Raw genomic sequence first — 21,951 nt, 5'->3', positions numbered from 1 at the left:
GGTAAAGAGTGGACACAATAAATACTGATTTATTTATTAAAGTTTCTGTGTATTTTTCTGTTACATATGTTTCTTCTTTTTATGAATCACTTGTACTTAATGGCTGTTTTGGCTGGACTTTAAATGATTGACTTTTGCGCAGCGCTTATTAAACTAAAGGACAGAAATACGTAGGGCTTTTTGGAAGAAATCACACACATGAACTAAACACTGTGGAATCAAATGCCCCAGGTTATCTGATCCTTACTGCCCATCCTTGACCATAACTGACCACTATGTGAGCCAGAGCACTGTAAAATAACTTTTAAGGCATTTTGCAAAGACTTTAAAACTTGCGCTGCGTCCCCGTCTGCGTCTACCTTTGCTGGCTCTGCGCAGGTGAATGACGCACCTGTCCAAACTTCAGGCCACCTGAAGTGACCGCTTCATCTGTCCGTTTTTAACCTACCGCAGCTGTGTTGACACCATGCAAAAGAGATGCATCGTTTTTCTTTCTTCCTGGAAGCGTTTCTTTTCCCTTCCTTTGTGGATTGTTCCAGTTTTTCTTCTTGCATTTGTTTGTTTATTTGTTTATCTCCTTCCCTCAGAATGCTGCAGGAAGAGCGCTCATGTAGCCATGGGCAACGGGCTTCACTCTGTTACCAAGCAACACCGCCCTACTGTGTTAACTCTGGACGACTCTCAGAGCATGCAAGACTGTGCGTGAATGTGAGAGAGAGAGAGAGCAAGCAAGAGAGAGAGAGAGAGAGAGAGAGAGAGAGAGAGAGAGAGAGAGAGAGAGAGACACGCTGGGAGAAGACTGATATATTTCCTGTGCATTTTCGATGTAGGAATGGCTGAATGTGGCGGCAGCCAATGGCGCGTCTGTGATCTGAATGACACTCGGGTTCTTTAGAGTATTTAGAATATAGCTAAACTCCTGCATGGTTTAACGATATATTCATATATTGCCAAAACGGGCTGATAAAGTATGTATATAAGACGATATTCTTTGCCGAGCTGCATCCTCTGTTCGAAAACTGTGAACTTTAATTGTGAATGCAATCTTCTGGCACTGCAAAGACAGAAGCTTTCTACTTCAATATTTTCATTTTCTAAAAAAAAAAGAAACAAAAAAAGAAAAGAAGAAAAAAAAGGACGACAAAACGTACAAAAAAAGCTTTGCTTATCTGGTATTCTGACTGTTTTTGCTCGGGGTCAGCCCTGCGGCTGGCTATTACCTCTTAAGCTATGGGTTATATTCAGGTCGGAGAATTATCCTTTTCCTTCTTTTTTGTCGTATGCACTTCCTGGGAGAGTTCTGGAATTCAGAAATTTTCTGGGAAATTTTAGATTCGCGTCCAAATCTGAAGTTTTGTGTGTTTGTGAGCTTTACTGCAACCTGACAGGTTCATGTTTAACCCTTAGAAGTCAAGAAATTGCTGGGCTATTTATATAAACATAATTAGATTATTACATACAACGGTGTGCATCAGTTTAGGCACCCCTGGTCAAACTATGTTCATTTTCTCAAAACGTGTTCTTTTCTTAAACCTAAAAATGTTGGTTCATCAAGGGTTCTTTAGCACAGACAATGGTTCTGTAGATTATAAACACACATATATATATATATATATATATATATATATATATATATATATATATATATATATATATAGCACCAAAAAGGGTTCTTCTATTATTACATGCTTGACATGTTAACATTAGAAGAACCCTTTTTGGTAGAACCCTTAAAGAACTAGGTTACTGGGTGTTGACTGGTTAGCATTACTGCTACTGAGTGCTGATTGGTTAGCATTACTGCTACTGAGTGCTGATTGGTTGGCATTATGGCTACTGAGTGCTGATTGGTTGGCATTACTGCTACCAAGTGCTGATTGGTTAGCATTACTGCTACCGAGTGCTGATTGGTTAGTATTACTGCTACCGAGTGCTGATTGGCTAGCATTACTGCTACTGAGTGCTGATTGGTTAGCATTACTGCTACTGAGTGCTGACTGGTTAGCATTACTGCTATTAAGTGCTGATTGGTTGGCATTACTGCTACTGAGTGCTGATTGGTTGGCATTACTGCTACTGAGTGCTGATTGGTTAGCATTACTGCTACTGAGTGCTGATTGGTTGGCGAGCAGAGCAGCTCATTGGCTGTTTGTGCTCACTAGCATCATAAATGTACATGAGGTGCCATTTTTAACTCCTATAAGTTGAGTTTAAAAGCTCTTAAAAACATAACATCATTGTTAAACTATGATTTTGCTCAAATGCTCCATCTTAACCCATTCATTCTGGACTCGCCCAGGAGCGCCCTCTAGCGTTCAAGAAACCCAGAAATCATTACAGAGTGGTCAGTCTGTCATCGGTGATCTCTGTGACTTCTAAGGGTGAACATGTGGAGCTGATTTGTGGCCTGAGGAGAGAAACTGCAGCATGACGTTCCGTCTGACGGCGTGTTTTACGGACAGCGTTCTCGTGTTCCGTTATATTCTATTCACATTACTTACGTTACTTTAGATCGTGAATAGGATTGTCGTGGGATGTATTTTAATTGAGTAGAATGTAATTATTTTTTAATAGTCTGTAAATTGTACAGCTTATTGGAAAGAAACACCGACACAAACAACAACATCATTTCTGTCTTTTGTGTTCTTGATGATGCACTGGTGTAAATGTCCCTCATTCAGTCCACCAGTTTTTTGGATCTGTGTGTGTGTGTATGCGTGTGTGTGTGCGTGTGTGTGTGGGCTTCACTGTGCTCTCGGGTGCGTATCTGCCACCCTGTTCCTCAGCCCTGCTGAGTGAAGTGCAGGTTGAAACTTTTAAAACAGAATTTATTGCTTATTTTTTCCTCACATTCACTTCACACTTCCTGCCCCTCCCTGCACTCCGCAAGCATCATCTCACTCCACTGCAGGCTCCTTTTCCTATATATACATATATAAATATATATATATATCTGATAAAGATTGTAAAATGTAAAAGAAAATAAATTAAGTTCTCTGCACTTCTGAGGCTGCGTTGTGATTTGAACAAGCAAATAATACAGAATCAGAATCTTTTTATCATATAAGTACATATATATTAGTGATATAATGACATATATTACAATGTATATTTCAGTGACGATGTATTTCAACATGTATTTTAATGACATAATTGCATATTTAGGGTTCTTTAGTAAAGAAAATGGATCTATATAGAAACATGAACACTCAAAGAACCCTTCGCATGATTAAAGGGTTATTAAAGGGTTCTCATTATGAAAACGTTCTTCAGATTGATGGAAAATCTGCATAAATGTGCTATAGGCTCTTTCTAAAGCCAAAAAAGCCCAAACTTAAAAATTATGGTTCTTCAAGGGTTCTTTAGTAAAGAAAATGGTTCTATATAGAACCATGAACACTTGAAGAACCCTTTGCATGCTATATAGAACCATTTTAAGAAAAGGTTCTATATAGAACCACTTAAAGCACATAGAATTTTGGGTTGGTGGACTATTCTCAGTCCAGCAGTGACACTGAGGTGTTTAAAAACTCCAGCAGCACTGCTGTGTCTGATCCACTCAGACCAGCGCAACACACACTAACACACCACCACCACATTAGTGTTACTGCAGTGCTGAGAATGATCCACCATCCAAATAGTACCTGCTCTGTGAGGGTCCTTGGGGGTCCTGACCACTGAAGAACAGGGTAACAAAGTATGCAGAGAAACAGATGGACTACAGTCTGTAATTGTAGAACTAGAGTGAAACTACGTGTGTTTATATATATATATATATATATATATATATATATATATATATAATATATATATATATATATATATATATATATATATATATATAACAACGGTACATCCAAACAAATTATGTTTGTATGTTGCAACATTTGTCAATATTATATGTTAAAACCATTTCTAATACAGCACAGGCTTGTTTTTGGGCTCGGTTTTTGTTCAGAATATTAATTTAGGCTCTACTTTATTATAGAAAGAAAATTCTCTTGGTCCTCATTATTATGAAGAGTTTTATTAAATCTAGTGTAAATGTTGTTGAAAACTGAGGCTCTATTGGTGATTAGTCACCATGTTCATTATTATTATTATTATTAGTATTAGTAGTAGTAGTATAGAAGTAGAGTATATTGATACAATTTCAGACCTTGTCCAAATAAATCAAAGCACTTATTTATTATTATTATTATTATTATTATTATTATCATTCTGTCAGTGCTGAGTCTCTGAGCTCGTTTGTCCCCTGCCTCTCTCCGTAGAGACCTCAGAAGTGGGCGGAGCCGACATGGCGCTGAAGGTGAGTCCTCCCCCCAAACACTGCGCGCTGCACTGAGAACTGAACCGCAGCGCTGAGTAAATCATTCAAATCTGTAATATAATAACTTTAATAACTGACAGTGACGCGGCGCTCGCGCTCTGTGCTCTGCGTGTGGTTCCTTTAAGGCACGCGGCGGTGTGTTTGTTCACGCGGCTCTTAAAGGGGCCGCAGGGTGGGGGGTTCGGGGGTGTGAGGGGGGGATAAATTTAGCCACAGTCACAGTTAACTCGATTAACCCGGTTTAACTCACTCTCTGCTTCTAAAGCTTCCACAAGCTGAAGCTGAGCTGCGTTACTGCCTGACTGAGTAACTCAGTGAGCTGAACACGCAGAGCAGAGACTCAGAGTCAGAGTCAGGCTCAGCCCTCAGTGCAGGCAGAACAGCACACTGCAGTCTGACAGAGCTGTGTATTAGAAAACTCTCACACTAATAACTGCCGTTTTATATGTGCAACACCTTTAATCCGAGTTTACAAAGTGCTTTAAAATATATGTTAAAATTATGGAGGAAAAAAATGAAATAAGACACAATAAACTACGGAGCTCCGCAGTGCGTGGCCATGACTTAGTAAGGCGTGGAAACAAGATAATTAAGTTGTGGCCATGACTTCATAAGGCGTGGGAATGAATTAAGTTGTGGCCACCACGTATTAAGGCATGGGAATGAGATCATGCCTTACTAAGTCACAGCCATGGATTAGGATCTTGTTCCCACACCTTACTAAGTTGTGGCCATGCATTCGGATCTTTTTCCCATGCCTCAGTAAGTCGTGGCCATGACTTAATTATCATGCTCCCACGCCTTACTAAGTTGTGGCCACACATTATTTTTATTTATACAGGATATCACCAGTGGGGCTCCATAGAAAGGCGTTGGAATGAGATAATTAAGGTGTGGGAATGAGATCCTAATGCGTGGCCATGACTTAGTAAGGTGTGGGAATGAGATTCTTATGCGTGGCCACGACTTAGTAAGGCATTGGAACGAGATAATTAAGTCATGCCCATGACTTAGTAAGACATAGGAGCAAGATCCTAATGTGTGGCCACGACTTAGTAAAGTGTGGGAACGAGATCCTAATACATGACCATGACCAAGCTTAATAAGGCATGATCTCATTCCCATGACTTACTAAGTCATAGGCACGTGTTATTTTTACTTACACAGGATGTCACCATAATAAACTGTAAGTAAAGTATATCATACAGAGAGAAAACACAATAAACTCTACTAAAAAGAAAATAAAGTAAAGAAAAATGTTGAGTAAGTAAAATAGTTAAATTTTGGCTAAAATGACAGAAAATAAATATTGTATACTTTAAAAAATATAATAACTATAAGCAAACGCTATTTATGAAGCAGTAGGTTTTGACCTGGTCGATCAGTCCAGTCGATCAGTGAGGTCTATAAAATTAATAAAATATCTGATATTATTTTGAGGCCATGTTGTGTCACCTCCTCAAGTTGGGGATGAATATAATGTTTGTAATTTGTAACACAAGTTTTTTAGTTTATTTATTTGTTTTATTTTTTTTTTTTTGAGAGAAACTCTGTTTTAATGGGTTCCTTGATCTGAAAAGGTCAGAGGAGCCCTTAATTAGTTCAGTATTTCAGAGTTGAGACATGAATGAGACATAATGTTCAGTGTTTTTTCTTGGTTAAAAGGCCTCCTTCAGCTCATGGAGGGCAGTAGTTCCTCTCAGTAGTTCCTCTTCAAGCACTTAGGGTGTTTCTCATTTTGAGTCTTGGTTCCTCTTTGTGGTTCTTTCTCATGCTCTTATGGAGCTTCTCTCTTTGAGTCTTGGTTCCTCTTGGTTTCTCCTCACGTTCTTTGGGAGCTTCTCCTTTTGAGTCTTGGTTCTTCTCAGTGGTTCCTCCTCATGCATGCTAAAAATGCAGTTGGACAATGCAGCACCTGCACAGGTGTGGACTTTGAGGAGGACTGCAGGGCTTGGGGAGCCATTTGGTTCTGGGCCCTTCCTTACTGATGCTCAATAAGGGGGCTATACCCAAACTTTTGAAAAGCTGATTTAGGCCAAAATCTGTTGTAAAAAGTGCCACACAAACGAAATTGTATTGAACTGGAGTGTCTGATTGAGCTAAAGTTCACATTACCAGGTTTAAGTGGCATAAATCTGATTTTTTGCCTTATGTGACTCAAATCTGATGTCAGAATCTGACCTGAGCTACTTCAGCTAAGATAACATTACCAGCAAAATTGCTCAAATCTGGCTTTTTGCTCATATCCGATCTCTCTGACACGTATTTCACACTCGTTTAGGTAAGTGATTCAAATCTGTCATTAATGTGAAGATCAGATACGTATCTGATCTAGGACCACATATCAGTATAAGTGGCTCAGGTCGGATTTGAAAAGATCAGATTTTTGTGTCCACACAGCCCTGAAAACATCAGATCTGAGTCAGATTAGGGCAAAAAAAATTGGATTTGTGCCACTTCAACCTGGTAATGTGAACGTAGCCTTTCATGTGTGGTCCTAGATCAGATACGTATCCAATTCGTGGCCATACAACCTTAATGTGACGCACTGTGTGCGCATCGTCATTCAGCGTTACCATGGCAACTGCACCAAACAGAAGTTAAAGCATGTAAAAGGTGGAAAAGCAACACATCTCACCTTTTTCTCCTTCGTCTCGCTCTAATAATGAAGCTGAGAGCTGATTTAATTATCAGAGTTAATTATCTTCTCAGCGAAGCTCGTTCTGCTCGTTAGTTTGTGCTGATGATGCACGTGATTCATTCACGTGACGTTACTGAGTAGGATGTGCGCATGAGGGTCATTTCAGGACGCCGGTTCGTGCACATTAATGACAGATTTGAATCACTTATCTAAACGAGTGAGAACCATCGTGTCAGAGAGATCGGATTTAAGCAAAAAATCGGATTTGAGAAATGAGGCTTGTAATGTGAACGTAGCCAGTGATGTAGAGTACACAACACTCTGAATCAATGCAGTGGATCACATTAGGAAACGTTTAGAGAATTTTTTTTAAATCTTCAGGTGGTGAAGCTGACAGCATTGCCGGCTGCTGTGGGACTGGCCTCATTTCGAGTTTACGCTATGACTGAGGAGAAGACAGATGAGCAGATATCTCCACGAGAGGTGATACACACCTGCCTGCATATTACCATGTCTATTGACCACGACACTGGACAGTTCATTGTGTAGAAAAACTATGAGCCAGACTTTTATTCTTTAGGCCTTTTCCCTCTGTACCTTGATTCTGTTGATATTTCCTCTAGTTGTCTATCTATAATCCGGAGCCTCCAGTCATGCGGTATGTGGACGAGCGGCCAGGACGCCTGCAGGCCGGACTGGGCCGAATGAGAGTGGGGCTTCAGCCTTACGTCAGGACAGTGCAGGTACCTGAGCACATCCAAGAAACAAATGTCCTCTATGAATGTGATTACATGCACTTAATAATCCAAAAACTGCAGAAAATCAGATTTTGTCAGTAATCCGATCAACGCGTTTACATGCACTTGAGTCATCAGATAATGGGGAAACTCCGGGTCTACATGAGTCAGACAGTAATCAGATTTCTGCTTTACAACCAGCCAATAAACTCACAGAGGAAGACGTGACGTAAACGTAATGTAAAACTCAAACTTCATGCTGCGGCTTTTTTTTAAACATTGCGCCGCTTTACCTGAAAATATGAACATATATCATATAAAAATGAAGAATATTTAAATCCTTCATTCCGTCAAGCATGTAGTCGGTTTCAGCTCGTGGCGACGCTGCTCACTTATTTCTGGTACAGCCGTCTGTTTTCACACATGTGCAGACTGAGGAATTTGAAAGAAATCAGAGTAAGAGTTTACATGCACTGAGAAAACATGCACTGAGCTAAAAACCAGGCTCTTTATCAGATTTCTTAATCAGATTTCTAGATCAGAGTATGGTGTTTACATGACCATTTGAATAATCAGATAACTGCAGAAAAAGCCCTTTACGTTTCCTTTAGAATAACAGACTCCTTTCATGTGGCATCAGATGAGCTGCGCAGACTGCTCCTTTAAACTTGTAGGACAAACAGCAAACACTAAATCAACCACACAGAACAATGTTTGTGTGGAAGGAAAAGAGTAAAAATGCTGAATTTCTGTGCTTGTTTTAATTGTGGAACTTTCATTTGTCTACCGTGAAGAAGGACAGTGGCAAAGGGACGCAAACTTGGCGCCAAAATGGTGAAGTAACTAACACTGGAAAAGTCATCTTCAGTGCCACATATGAAAATGGCCCAAATTTGAACTGCAGCTGTCAGATTCAGTGTGTTCTTTGCTGTTTGACACAGAACACAGATTAATGTCACATATGAACGGATTTGGGTCGCTTTTACCTGCAGTTAATGGAGCCAAAATCTTGCTCAATTAAAAGTGGGAATATGGAGCCAAAATATACTTAAGTGGAAGTCAAAAAGTATCAAGATTTAAAAATACTGAAGTAAATAATATAAAAGTAATTACATTTCCAAGACAAAAAGACTTTTTACTCCTCATTTTCATTTTGACCTTCAAAAGACCTTCGTTATTAGGGCTGACATGATCAGGAAATTTTAGCTGGTGATTAATATTTTGCTGTTATCGGAACAAAACCTCATATTTCCATTTTAGTTGTTTTTCAGTTTTGACATAATTTGAAAAGGCCTGTTGCTCTTTACATTGTGTGTAAATTTCATGATGAATGGACAAAAGAAACGGCCCAAAATAACTTGGAAAAAATTCTGGTTCCATTGACTTACATTAAAAGTAAAGCATGTTTTTTCCTTCTACTGTAAAGTTACCATTTTGGAGGTTTTGTTCCGAGAACAGTGAAATAAATATATAAAACCGTAACCAAAAGCCATATAAATAATTGCAATTAAATGATCATTTATTATACACTGTATGCAGATATTTAAGTAAACATAGTGGCCAAATTGGCTTATTACCTATTTTGCTTCCAAGCTGTTGTAATGCTGTTCAAATATTTACCTTTTTAAGTAAGACCACAGGTATTCAGTTCCAACAGTACTCAAAAGTGCTGTTGTACTCAAAAGTACTTTTGAGTACTGTTGAAACTGAATACTTACAATACTTAAATAATACTTTAACCTTAATTCTGACACTAAACTTCATCATTTGGAGGAAAAAATGCTATTAATTTTTTATTTGTGTCTGTTTTTTATATTAAATATGTGTTATTAATTTGTCAGTTGTTCATTTTGGTTAAATGTTCTGGAAATTTCTAAGCTAATCTGTTCTTTTAACAGGATGCCTGCACTTCAGTCAAAGTTGGAGTCATATCTCTGTACCAAGCTGGTCAAGGTGAGGCTTAACTGTGTCTGAGAAACATGATGGATCTGGGAGTGGAGCCAGGTGGGTCTTCTTTAATATCACTTTTGACCCTTGATCTTCTGGCTGTGTCAGACACGTATGAGTTCCTGAGAGAGCCGCCCCCTGGCTTCCTGCCAAGAGTTGGTGTCATCACTGTGTCCGGCTTGGCTGGCCTCGTCCTGGCACGCAAGGGTGAGACATGACCCTCACTGGTCTTCCACCAGAAATCGAATATGAGAATTTTTTCTTTGAACAAATGCCTATTGCTGGACACAACCCACCACTTTTAATATTCACATTCATTTTTAGGACATTACTTGTACCTTGTCTCTCCATATTTGAAGCACATAAGATCTGGAGTATGATGTGTTATGAGGATGTGAGTTATGAGAACTGGCCCAAAGAGGAAGCAACTGAACTTAGCTAATTAATGAACTTAGCTAAGCACCTGATATGGCTATTTAGTTACCTGCAGCCAGTTTCACCAGCTGAACGTAAGTTTGATCATAGCCTAGTTTGAGCGTAAACTGCCTCTACGTTCAAGTTTACGAGCTACTGGAATTTCACATGTTGCACCAAGTACATAGTTTTAATGTAGCTTTAAGTTGTAACTTAAAATTCACACATACCCTGTAGTTGGTGTAACTTCTGTAGTAAAATAGTTTAAATGGCTGGTCAGTTTGATGGACGAGAAAACATTCAAGAAAACCAAATATATCTAGGTTTGCGTCGACAGTTGTGCAGGATTGATTACACCCATTTTCCTCAATCGGACATAGAAAAGATCACAGACCTCGTAGCCGCAGATTTGCGACACAACACAGACAGTAACGGAGCCCTGAGTCCTGCTTTATGTCTGGCACCATTGATATTCTGCTACAGGGTCGTCCCAAAACCTGGTGGGCGACTCTGTTCAAGTACACAAGCCAACTGCGTTCAGAGCAATAAGAGCAGCTCCATCAGTGCTCAGGCTGTGAGTGACGCTGACCTTATTATCACAGAATACATAACACAGATTATTTATAAATATAAGTAACATGGCTAACATTACCTTCCTGTCATTCAGCAGATTCAAATATTGATAACATTAGCCGCAGCTTCGCTAGCGTTACCGACCGTTCATTGATAAAGTGCCCAGTTTAAACATCACACATACAAGAGACGGACATCACTTTTAAAAACACCGCTTTATTGTAAAACACAGTCTCCTTTTGGACAATAACTAATACAACAGGCACACCTTACGCAAAGTAAATGTGGCTTAATAAAAGAAACGTGAGCGATTTCACTGCGTTTAATGTTTCCTGTTTATATCGTTTCTGATTGAAACCGTCAGTGAAAACTGATTGAAAACGTCTTTCTGTGCGACAGTGTTTTGATCTACGATCACTTTACGCTCTACTAGTTAAGACGTACCGTAAGTGTCTGTGGTGCAACTGGAATTTTGTGTGTCGCTAATTTTAAACTAACTACTCTCAACATGAGGTTTAGGATGGACTTTACACCCCAACTTACAATGGAACTTACGTTCAGCTGGTGCAGCTGGCTGCTGGACTGGGCTGCACCGGGTTTGCGCAAGTTTAGTCTTTATTAAGTCCTCAGTTATGCTAGTTAGTTTCAAACTATCCTTTTACCGAATTTGGTTGCCCCACAAATCCATAAGTCGTGTCTTAACTAGTGACAACTAACTGATGCGTACGTCACTTTAACATGTTCAGAACCATCTATAAACCTGCTGCCATGGAACGATGTGTACAGGTTGAATTGAATGAACCTGTTTATATATAGTCACTGTCTGTTTATTCTTTAATATTTCCCTGAGACAATCAAATACGCAGCTTTTTAAATGCTGGTTTCTGACTGACCGACACAACAGCAGCCTCAGTTTAGCCGTTTGGGCTGCTGAGTCTCACTGAGCTGGAGCTGTGGGTGCTTAGCTTAATGCTTGTATTTAAACCGGGGCTATTCACAGCATACAGTGTTTAGAGTTTTTAGCTTAGTTAAACAAAAAAGCATATTTTTGGTGGTCTTTAACTGGTCAATGAAATTAGAGGGGAGTCAGTTTAGAGCGTTTACAGTGCAGACATGTTTCAATAAATAAATCGATATTTGGCGCCAGTGTATTGTTAACATATTGCAAAAGAAAGTGATACAATATATTGCTGTATCAGTATTTTATCCCAACCATTTTATCCCATACAGTAACCATAACACTGGGCCCTTTGGTACTGGACAGATGACCAGTGGACAAAGCACAGTTCCAGTTAAAGGTCCCAATATTTTGTGCAGTGAAAAAAGGGCTGGTGCCGGTTGTGTAGTGCGGCTTTTATTGGTTGAGACATAAAAAAATTACTTCTTTTCTCATCTTTGACCTTTACAGTCACAGCATCATCACGTGGCTGGTCTCTGTGTGTGTGTGTGTGTGTGTGTGTGTGTGTGTGTGTCTGTCTGTCTGTGTTTTCAGGCTCTCGGATGAAGAGAATAGGTGTTCCTCTGGCTTTGACGACTGTTGGTACCGCCGTCTGTTACCCCACACAGACAGTGGGAGTTCTAAAGGTAGCGTAAGTGTGAATATCGTTAGCCTCTCTTTTATCTCGTCCTGTTTAAAGTGTATTTACTGTATATTATCTCTTTATAGTTTACGGGTAAGAAGGTGTATTCTGCCAGTTCGGTGGTTGCCTCAGCATTAAAATCCAAACCCAAAGAAGATTTCACTGCTCCTCCTGCAAGCCTGGAGGTACCACATGCAAATACACAGACACAAACACACATGCATGGACAACAACACTCACAACTGAATCCTTATCATTTTTCTAATGCTAGTTCTGTAGGAATATTTCTGGACAAAATAACACAATCAGAAGGAAAAACAGCACAGTTTCTACTTTATATATACAGTGGTGCTTGAAAGTTTATGCACCTTTTAGAATTTTGTATATTTCTGCATAAATTTGACCAAAACTTCATCAGATATTTTCACAAGTCCTAATAGTAGATAAAGAACACTAAATTAAACAAAGGAGACAAAGATGTTAGACTTGGTCATTTATTTGTTGTTCCATCGATGATGGAAAGCCATCCTGGCCCAGATGCAGTAAAACAGGCCCAAACCATGATACTACCACCACCATGTTTCACAGATGGGATAAAGTTTTTATTCTGGATTGCAGTGTTTTCCTTTCTCCAAACATAAAGCTTCTCGTATAAATCTAAAATATCTATTTTGGTCTCATCCGTCCACAAAACACTGTTCCAATAATCTCCTTTGTTTGTGCCATGATACACTTCCTCAAACATGTGTTGTGAAGATCTAAAGGGTTCACAAACTTTCAAGCATCACTGTGTGTGTATATATATTTATATATTTTTTTTTATTTCCTTTTTTATCCAAGTGTACAGTGAGTTGAACTCAAAAAGAAATATTCATCATGCGCTGATGAATTGGTTTGTTTTTGTTTTGTTGTCCATGTTCAGTTTTAAAAGCAACTAGAAAGGTCAGCTACCAAACAGAGCAGTCTGCATTCTACTGTAGGTCAGCTGTCGAATAGTGTTTCCTATTATATCCTGGTCCTGTGGTCTGTCTCAAGAAGCAAGGCTTCTTGTTTAGCTTGTCAACGTATGCTGCACGGCTAACCAGCTCTGGGGCAGGTTAAGTTCAGAATTACTGATGTTTTGGTTAAACCAGGGTGTACCCTCTGTCCTTTTCAGTTGTTTTCTTCTTTTTATTGCTGCAAGTCATCAGTGTTGTTTTAAAGTGTCCGCACAATTAACACTATAAAAGAACAAAAAACCCTTCGCAACGTTTGGGCCAAACAGCCATTCATGTGAAAAATAACTATTTTTGCCAGGGGAACAACAAAAAATCATACATAAATATAACTTATAACTTAATAAAATATAACTTATGTCAAGCTTGTAACAATAGAAGAACACTTTTTGGTGTCATTTTCAAGAAAGTTCTATATAGAACTCCTTCTCCATCAATCTCAAGAACCATATCGCCATGAAAAGAACCATTTAAGCATGAAATATGTCTATATAGAACCATTGCCTTTACTAAAGAACGCTTGAAGAACCATCTTTTTTAACTGTGTAGCTTAAGTATGTAAAGCTGAGTCAACAGAGAAAGTTGTTGACTACCGTTTGTTTTTAAGAAGCTGAAACCTGATCAGGACTTACTTAGATGTGCTTTGCGAAACAAGCTCCTGGAGCGCTCCTGAAAAGGACCTCCTGCTTTAACACACCCAGTTTACTCATGCAGGGCTCGCTAATTGGTGTTGAGTCACGAACACGGAAGCACACTAATATGTGCATCGCAGAGGTACTTGAGCACCAGGATTGGGAAACATTGGGAAACACTGGATTACAGAGATAGAATGTTAAGTAACTCAGCCACATCCCAATAGGTTTGTTTACTGCAACCTGGAGTTCTAAACTTACTGAACTGAAGTGGAATTTTTCCAGACGTTTGAGTTTTTACTTTTGCCTTCTTTTTAGCCTGTCACTCCAAACTTTGACCTGAAGGCTAAGGCAGTTCTTGAATCTGAGCCAGTTGATGCTGCTGTAGAGGAAGGAGCAACTTCAGACACACCTTCCACCACAGCTGAGATGATTCCCACCCTTACAGGGACCATAACACCGGAAACAGAACTGGTAGTTGTGGGTGATGTTGCAGAGTCAGATGTTGTCTGTTTGCCAGAAACTGAACCCACACTAGATACTCCCTTTGAAGATGCTGCCCCAGTTTCAGCAGATGTTGCCTCAGTAGCAGAAGTTGCCCCTGATCCTGATGATGCTCCAGATATTACCGCTTTACCTGAGGGCGAACCAGAAACTGATGCTTCTTGGTTGGAACTTGCCCCAGCTTTCACTTCATTTCCTGATGTCCCTCAAGAAGATGCCGCTGTGTCAGAGGTCTCTCCAACTGTGGATGGTACCCCAATAGAGGCTGTCCCGCCTGATTTTGCCCTAGAGGAGACCATTCCAGTAGAAGTTACCCCAAAAATAGAGACAGCCATAGGTGCTGAGGTTGCCTCAACTGTAGACACTTCCTCTATGAATGAGGTTACTTCAGAGATGACAGAAGATGTGCCAGTTGCAGAGGTTGTCCCACTGCTTGATGTTATCATGGAAAAAGATGCTACTGTGAATGAGGTTATGCCGACAGAGGATGCCTCAGCTGCCGAAGTTGCCCCACTGCCCGATGTTACCCAGGAAGACGTCGCCCCTACATGTGAAGTCGCACTAGCAGAGGATGCTCTAGTTGCACCTGATGGTGCCCCAGAAGAGGTTACACCAATAGAGATTGCTCCAGTTGCTGAAGTGTCCCCAGTCGCAAAAGGTGATGCACTTTCTGACCTTGTTCCAGAAGAGGCTGCCACTGTATCAGAAGTGGATGCTGCCTCAGAGCTTGATCTCGTTGTAGAAACTTCTCCAGTAGTTGAAGTCGCCTTTCTCCCTGATGTTACCCCAGAAGAGGCTCCTCCAGCCGAGGTTACCCTAGCAGTAGAAGTTGTCTCAGCAGAAGTTGCTCCGGATGTAGACACCACCTCTGGCATTGTGGAATTGGCAGCAGTTGATGAAACTTTGTCTGAATCTGTTAAACCGCTAGCTGACCCAACCCTGGAGGCAGAGGTCAATCCTCTACCCTCTCAGTTACAATCTGAACCTGAAGCTGCCCTTGAACCTACACCTGCTGCTGAAACTGTCCCCGATTTTGAGGTTGACACTGAAGCTGTTGCGGAAGCTGCTCTTCGGCCTCCAGATTTCGTCATTTGTGAGCTCGTCCCAACAGAGGAAGAAGTCACACCAATAATCCCTCTGTCAGATAAAGAGTCCACCCTTTCTGCATTGCCTGCAGAAGAGGACATTGCACTTTCTACTCCCCCAGCTGAACCCACTCCCTCACCCACTGCTTTTGAAGCAACCACACCCCTGCCTCCTGTGGTTGAAGAAACTGGTCCCCTGACTACTTCTGTTGAAGAAACTACACCTGGTCCTTCAACCACAGATGAGATCGCATCTATTCCTGATGTCATAGATGAGGCCCCACTGACTCTTGCTGCTGGGCTAGAAACCACATCCTCTTCACCTGCAGATGAGGCCGCACCACCTACACATGCTGAAGATGAGACCACACCTCTTCTATCTGCCACAGAGGACACCGCATTGCTTCCTCCTGCTGTAGATGAGGACATACCACCTCCAGCTGCTGTAGAGGAGACCAAACCCCCTGCTGAGGTAGAGGAGGTCCTTGCCTTAAAGTCACCCGCAATGAAAGGTGAGAACAGGTGACAGATGGTTAATATGATGTAATAAATATGAATGTGCATTTCACACAATTTGATAAGGTTATTGGACTCTTGTCACACAGGTAATTGGGGCATGTGATGACACAACAAATTTCGAATGCACTGAATGTCAGTATGTGTGGAGTGTGGTTATGTGGTCTGGACTGATTGACACTGGTCCTGCTATTTTCTCAGTGAGAGAAAACACTTTTAAAAACATTCTGCATGATTAAATTAAGCTGTAAACAAAGTAATTCAGAGTGGTTTGGTGCGAAACGCTCCGTTCTAGAGAAACTTACAGAGTCAGTATTGTTCACATTGGTGATGACAGGAATCAGACGTCTGAAGGGTTTAATGCCTCTAAAGCCTCTAAAATGCCTGGGACATTTATGATAGTTTTGAGAAGGTTTTGGTCTAGAATGTATTTTTTTATTCTTTCTTTAATTCATTTTTGGCCAAGAGGTAGACATTCTGACCCCTGGTTCCTTTTGCCACCACAGTAAAGAAATTTGTGCTGATATGTTTCTCTACAGTGAGTGTGTTTACATGCACTCAATAATCCGATCATAATCAGATTTCTGCAGTTATCTGATTATTCAAATGGTCTTGTAAACAGCACACTGATTTCTTAGATCGGAGTAAGGTCTAGAAATCAGATTAAGTGGAATTTCTGCTCAGTAATCAGATTTCTCAGTGCCTGTAAACTTTTACTCTGATTTCTTTCGGATTTCTCAGTCTGTGCAAAAACAGACCGCGGTACTGGAAATAAGTGAGCAGCGACCCCATAAGACGCAGCAAAGCACTTTTGGACCGACGCTAAAACCGACTACACGCTTGACGAAATGAAGGATTTAAATATCTTCATCTTCTAGATGATGCATGTTCATATTTTCAGGTAAAGTGGCGCAATATTTAATATTGTTCTACATGGAGTTCTACATTATGTTTATGTACGTCTTCTTCTGTGAGTTTACTGGCCGGTTGCAAAGAAGAAATCTGAGTATTGTCTGACTCATGTAGATTTGATTACTCAAGTGCATGTAAACATGTTGATCGGATTACTGACAAAATCTGATTTTCTGCAGTTATCGGATTATTTGGTGCATGTAAACGCACTCAATGAATCATTTCATATCAAACCACTCTGACTGTTTATTGCATCATTTAATTTATGCAGAAATACTGAAAAATGGGTGACCCCCCTCTTTAAAATAAAGCTTCATGACAGCAGAGCAGAATGTGTCTCTTTTGACAAAGTAAGAGTGCTACACAAGATCCTGATGAATAAAGCTGAAAGTATATGAGCCCTAATGTAATCTGCTCAAAAGGAACAGAACAGAGAGACAGACAACTGTGTCCTGCAGGGGCATCTTCAGCCACTGGGGGGGTTCCAAAGCTTATTAAACAAGACTGATTCGTTTTTCACAACTGAGTAAGACTAGATGAAATTGTGGGCCAAACGACAAAAAGACATTCATTTTACAATCCAAATAATAACTGCATGTTAGTGCATGAAGACAGACTCAGATTTGCATTAGTGAATAATGTTGTAAAAGAGTGGTTCTACAGCGCCACTGCTGGTTAATTAGCTGATTAACTCAATCAGGGTGGGAAAAACACAAAGACCCCATTTACACCTGGTCACTTCATGTATCTTGAGTATCAGGGTTATATCTGGAAGAGGCCACATAAAAATACAGGTGTAAAAGCATCAAAGATACAAAACCGATCACTCAAACCACTTCAGGAGGTGGACTGAGCCACATTTGAGCCACATGTTATACCACGTTATGTTATTAACACATTGGTGTCTCCAAGACACATTCAACAACCAAAACCCTCCCAGTACAATTGAAACTCCTTCCAGTGCAACCAAAACACCTCCGAGTGTAACCGAAACCCCTCCCAGTACAACCGAAACACCTCCTAGTACAACTGAAACCCCTCCCAGTGCAACCAAAACACCTCCGAGTGTAACCGAAACCCCTCCCAGTACAACCGAAATCCCTCCGAGTACAACCGAAACACCTCACAGTACAACTGAAACCCCTCCCAGTGCAACCAAAACACCTCCCAGTGCAATTAAAACTCCTCCCAGCTCAACTAAATCCGCTCCCACTACAACCAAAACTCCTCCCAGTACAAAAAAAACACCTTCCAGTACAACTGAAACCCCTTCCAGTGCAATCAAAACATCTCCCAGTACAACTGAAACCCTTCCAGTACAACTGAAACCCCTTCCACTGCAACCAAAACACCTCCCAGTACAACCAAAACTCCTCCTAGCTCAACTAAATCCGCTCCCACTACAACCAAAACTCCTCCCAGTACAACCGAAACCCCTCCCAGTACAACTAAAACTGCTCCCACTACAACCAAAACTCCTCCCCATGCAGTGTGTCACAGAGCGCGTGATCCACGTCTGCGAGGAAGATAATATGGAGGAAGCTCATGATTCAGAACTAAACGAAACAAAATGCTTAACAGTGATACGGACAGACACTACTGTGCAAAACAAACTGCAGACAAAGAGGCGGAACTGATAAACAATTGGTAATTGGCTCCTGCGTATTTGCATACGGATTTGCATATTCCCTCCCACACAGCAATCGGATTTCAGTCTGACTAAATGGAGACACATGACTACCAAATGTAAACATGTGTGGTTAAAATCTTACCAGGATACAATCCAGATTCTGGTCACATGAACTAAGCAGGTGTAAATGGGCAAAGCAGGACCATGATTGAGAACCACCGCCCCCAGTCTCAGCAATTTTAGGAAGGTTTTTGATGAAACAAATGGCTCTTCATTCTGATATCATGTCTCTGTGTGTTTACTCACGACTCTTATTCCATGTGTTTTTTTCTGGTTGTGGTTGATTTTTGTAGAGAAACCTCGGTTTGTTCCTGACCCATCCTTAGTGGACCATGGGCAGGCTCATCCTGACGATGCTGACATGTACAGCACCCGCGGATAAATGGAAAAAATGAACAGCCAAACAACTGGAATGAATGGAAAGGAAGGAAGAAAGGATGAAGGGGTGGATGGAAGGAAAGAACAACGTTCAGAAGAACAGGGGTTTATTCTGATAGTTTAATATGCACCATGAGGGTAGAGTGACAGGAAAAGGGTGTATTTTTAGTGTAGACTTTATTAACACCAGTGTCTGAGGAAAGTCTCTCTCTCTCTCTCTCGCTCTCTCTTCCTCTCTCTGTCTCTCTCACACTTGTATCCGTAGCTATTCTCTTATACCTCGTCTATTCCAGTGTTACACTACAGGGTCAACTGTTTACACACACATACGCACAACACAGACCAACTTAAAGGGCCCAAATCATGGAAAACTGAATTTTCCTCGTTTTTTTTAAATTAATGAGTTTTGTAAACATTGTTAAAGTTTCAAAATGTACCATTCACTCCTAAAGCCATGCAGTGTATATGAGGAAACTAAGCTGCAATAACAGCCTGTCTTGATTGCCCTGTTCTCGTCATGTCACGAAAGAACAATGCATATATACATGTCTTTGGCCTATAGCAGTTTAGTTTCATTCTAAAGGATTAATAGTGGTTTGAAAATGATCAAGTCAAAATGAATTTTGACTGTTTTTGGTACAAAAACCACAAATTTGTAACAAATGAATCTCAGAAAAAATAAAATACAAGTAAAATGTCAAATATGGGCCCTTTAAAATCATACACATAGGAAAACACTTCTGTTGATGGTAGATAGCTAGAATACCTCTTTGTCTTTGAGACAAATACTTTAGAAGGTTCCCTTCAAACAAATCTGAACTCTTCTAAAATCTCTATGTAGCATCTTCAGATTTGCCTCTCTGACCTCATTTCCTGATGCAACTGGAAATCTGCTCAGTGCTGTTTTATACTGTGAAAACATTCTATACACTGAAGTCATAAAGAATTGCTCACATACTTCACAGTCATTTACTGATGTTTATTGTTTCTGATGTGCTTATTCTGTCTGTTCACTTAAAGGAGGGAAATCACAAATGACAGACAAGAAAATGCAAAATGCTACACAATAAAGTGAAATTCAGGCTGGATTTAAAACCCTTTGAGATCTTGTTGGGAAATGTGCAGAGAAAGAATCTCAAAGGGTTTTAAAATGAGAGGCATGTTGCATGTTGTGGTTTTAAAGCTGCACTGTGTGAGTTTTGGGGATTTGGAGACCTCTCTGGTGAAAATGTGGAATTGCACGCAACATGGAGATCATTTTGTAATGGGGGTTGTGCTTCAGCCTCTTCATCCAGGTGGATGAACCTGACGTTTCTATGATGTTAACATGTAAAGCAAGGTTCCTCAAATCCGGTCTAGATGTAAAGATGTATGACATGGTCCAAAAAACTCTTGGCCCGGCGCCTCTGAATGTTAAATGATTATTTCTGGCTTTAAAGGCCGACTCGCAGCAGCGCGCACACCATGTTCTAGCCTGTTTTTACTGTCCTCACTCAGTAGCGCTAACCCTGAATCCTACACAGAGCAGCTCTAAGTGAACAGATATGATAAACACAAACATCAGAATATTTGCCATGTCAGCAATTCTTTTTGACTGCCAGCATATTTAAAGCTGGACAACAACCCTCGCCATTTGTTACACGATGTGAAAGTTATTATTTACACATTTTTCTTTTTCTAAATGAATGCTGAGCCATTTTACTGAGGTCGGGATCAAAGCACCACATCTACCCCTCTCTCAGCCTCACTGTCTGCCTTTGTGCCAAACATTTAAACTATCTATGCATTTCCAGCCTCGTGCTCAAGTAAACAGAGGTCTGGGTTTTTATTATTACTACTGTGCTCTATTGAAAATGGGAATCAACACAATTTTCACATAAATATTAGTCAGTATTGTACAAAAGTAGTGTTTTCTGCCATACTTGCACATTGGGTGGCTGTAGTGAACTAACAAGCCTTCATATAATATCTGCTACAGTGTTCTCCAGTCGCCTGGAGGCTGCTTTTGAGTGCAGTCTTTAAGCTGTACAACAGATTTTTACACCACTTAGGTTAAATGATTTTGACATTATTAGAAACACCATAAAGAACCCAGTTTAAATAGTCCAGTAACAGATTATAAAGCTTTCAGTATTTCATAAAGACATAAATATATAGTTATCATGCAAACAGATGATCTTTACGTGTCTCAAATCTGTGATTTTCATCTTTCGTCTTCATTTCAGATTGACTTCTTGGTTAAAGATGTTTCTTTAAGATCAAACTACAGCTTTCAGAGTTATATTTCACATTTCACCTGTTTTTCAGTCTGTGTGATACTGAGTGATGTTCTGAGACAATTAGTATCAAAATGTGCATAAAATGAATATTTAAGTTGAACTCCAACATGGCTGAGAAAGAAGTGAACATTTACACAGGGCTGGGCAATATGACAATATATCAGTATCGTGATAAATTGTCACAATATTCTTTTCTGAACATATCATAGATATCAGTACTTGAACACTGAATGACTATGTTTCATTATACAGAGAGCAAAATTAGTCTCGTTTAACTGGATTTAGTGCCAAATATTTAATAAAAATAATTTCGTTCACATTTTTTGATACTATTTTTTTCTTTTTTCTCAGATGCAGCTGATCAGATGTCTGAAAAAATAAATATCGTGACATATCGTTTATCATGAAAAGTACCTTAAGTATCGTGATATTTTTGCTATATCGCCCACCTTTAGATTTCCATTTTCTTTAGTACATCATACCAAAGATTTAAGCAATTTAGCCCATATTTCATATTAAAGTTTTGTACTATTTTGTGAAACAGAGTGAAACTGAAATATATGAAATTTGTCAGTTCCTGACTGTATTAAGACTAGAAAGCCTGATTATTCCAGTGTGCAGTAGAACTAACAGCTCTGATTTGGAATAAAGGGATTATTAAATCATTTTTGTCCAGTCAATTCTTGAGCAACATGTAAAATGTATTGTAATTTTTGAGTTGAGGAACATCTTAAAGTA

General features: G+C 40.0%; 1 protein-coding gene across 1 annotated transcript; it reads left to right on the top strand.

The window, feature by feature from the left end:
* The first annotated feature begins 4,273 nt into the window (after positions 1–4,273).
* Positions 4,274–21,858, top strand: apool (apolipoprotein O-like). The gene is made up of 9 exons (XM_036580017.1): positions 4,274–4,309; positions 7,353–7,454; positions 7,595–7,714; positions 9,607–9,661; positions 9,764–9,862; positions 12,135–12,226; positions 12,309–12,407; positions 14,168–15,950; positions 18,850–21,858. Exons 1-9 carry the CDS (start codon positions 4,298–4,300, stop codon positions 18,936–18,938), a joined length of 2,451 nt encoding a protein of 816 aa, XP_036435910.1. The 5' UTR covers positions 4,274–4,297; the 3' UTR covers positions 18,939–21,858.
* Positions 21,859–21,951: the final 93 nt, after the last annotated feature.

This window comes from Colossoma macropomum, unplaced genomic scaffold (assembly GCF_904425465.1).
Source record: "Colossoma macropomum unplaced genomic scaffold, Colossoma_macropomum, whole genome shotgun sequence".
NCBI classification, from domain to species: Eukaryota; Metazoa; Chordata; class Actinopteri; order Characiformes; family Serrasalmidae; genus Colossoma; species Colossoma macropomum.
This window is presented reverse-complemented; position numbering and strand designations above follow the sequence as displayed.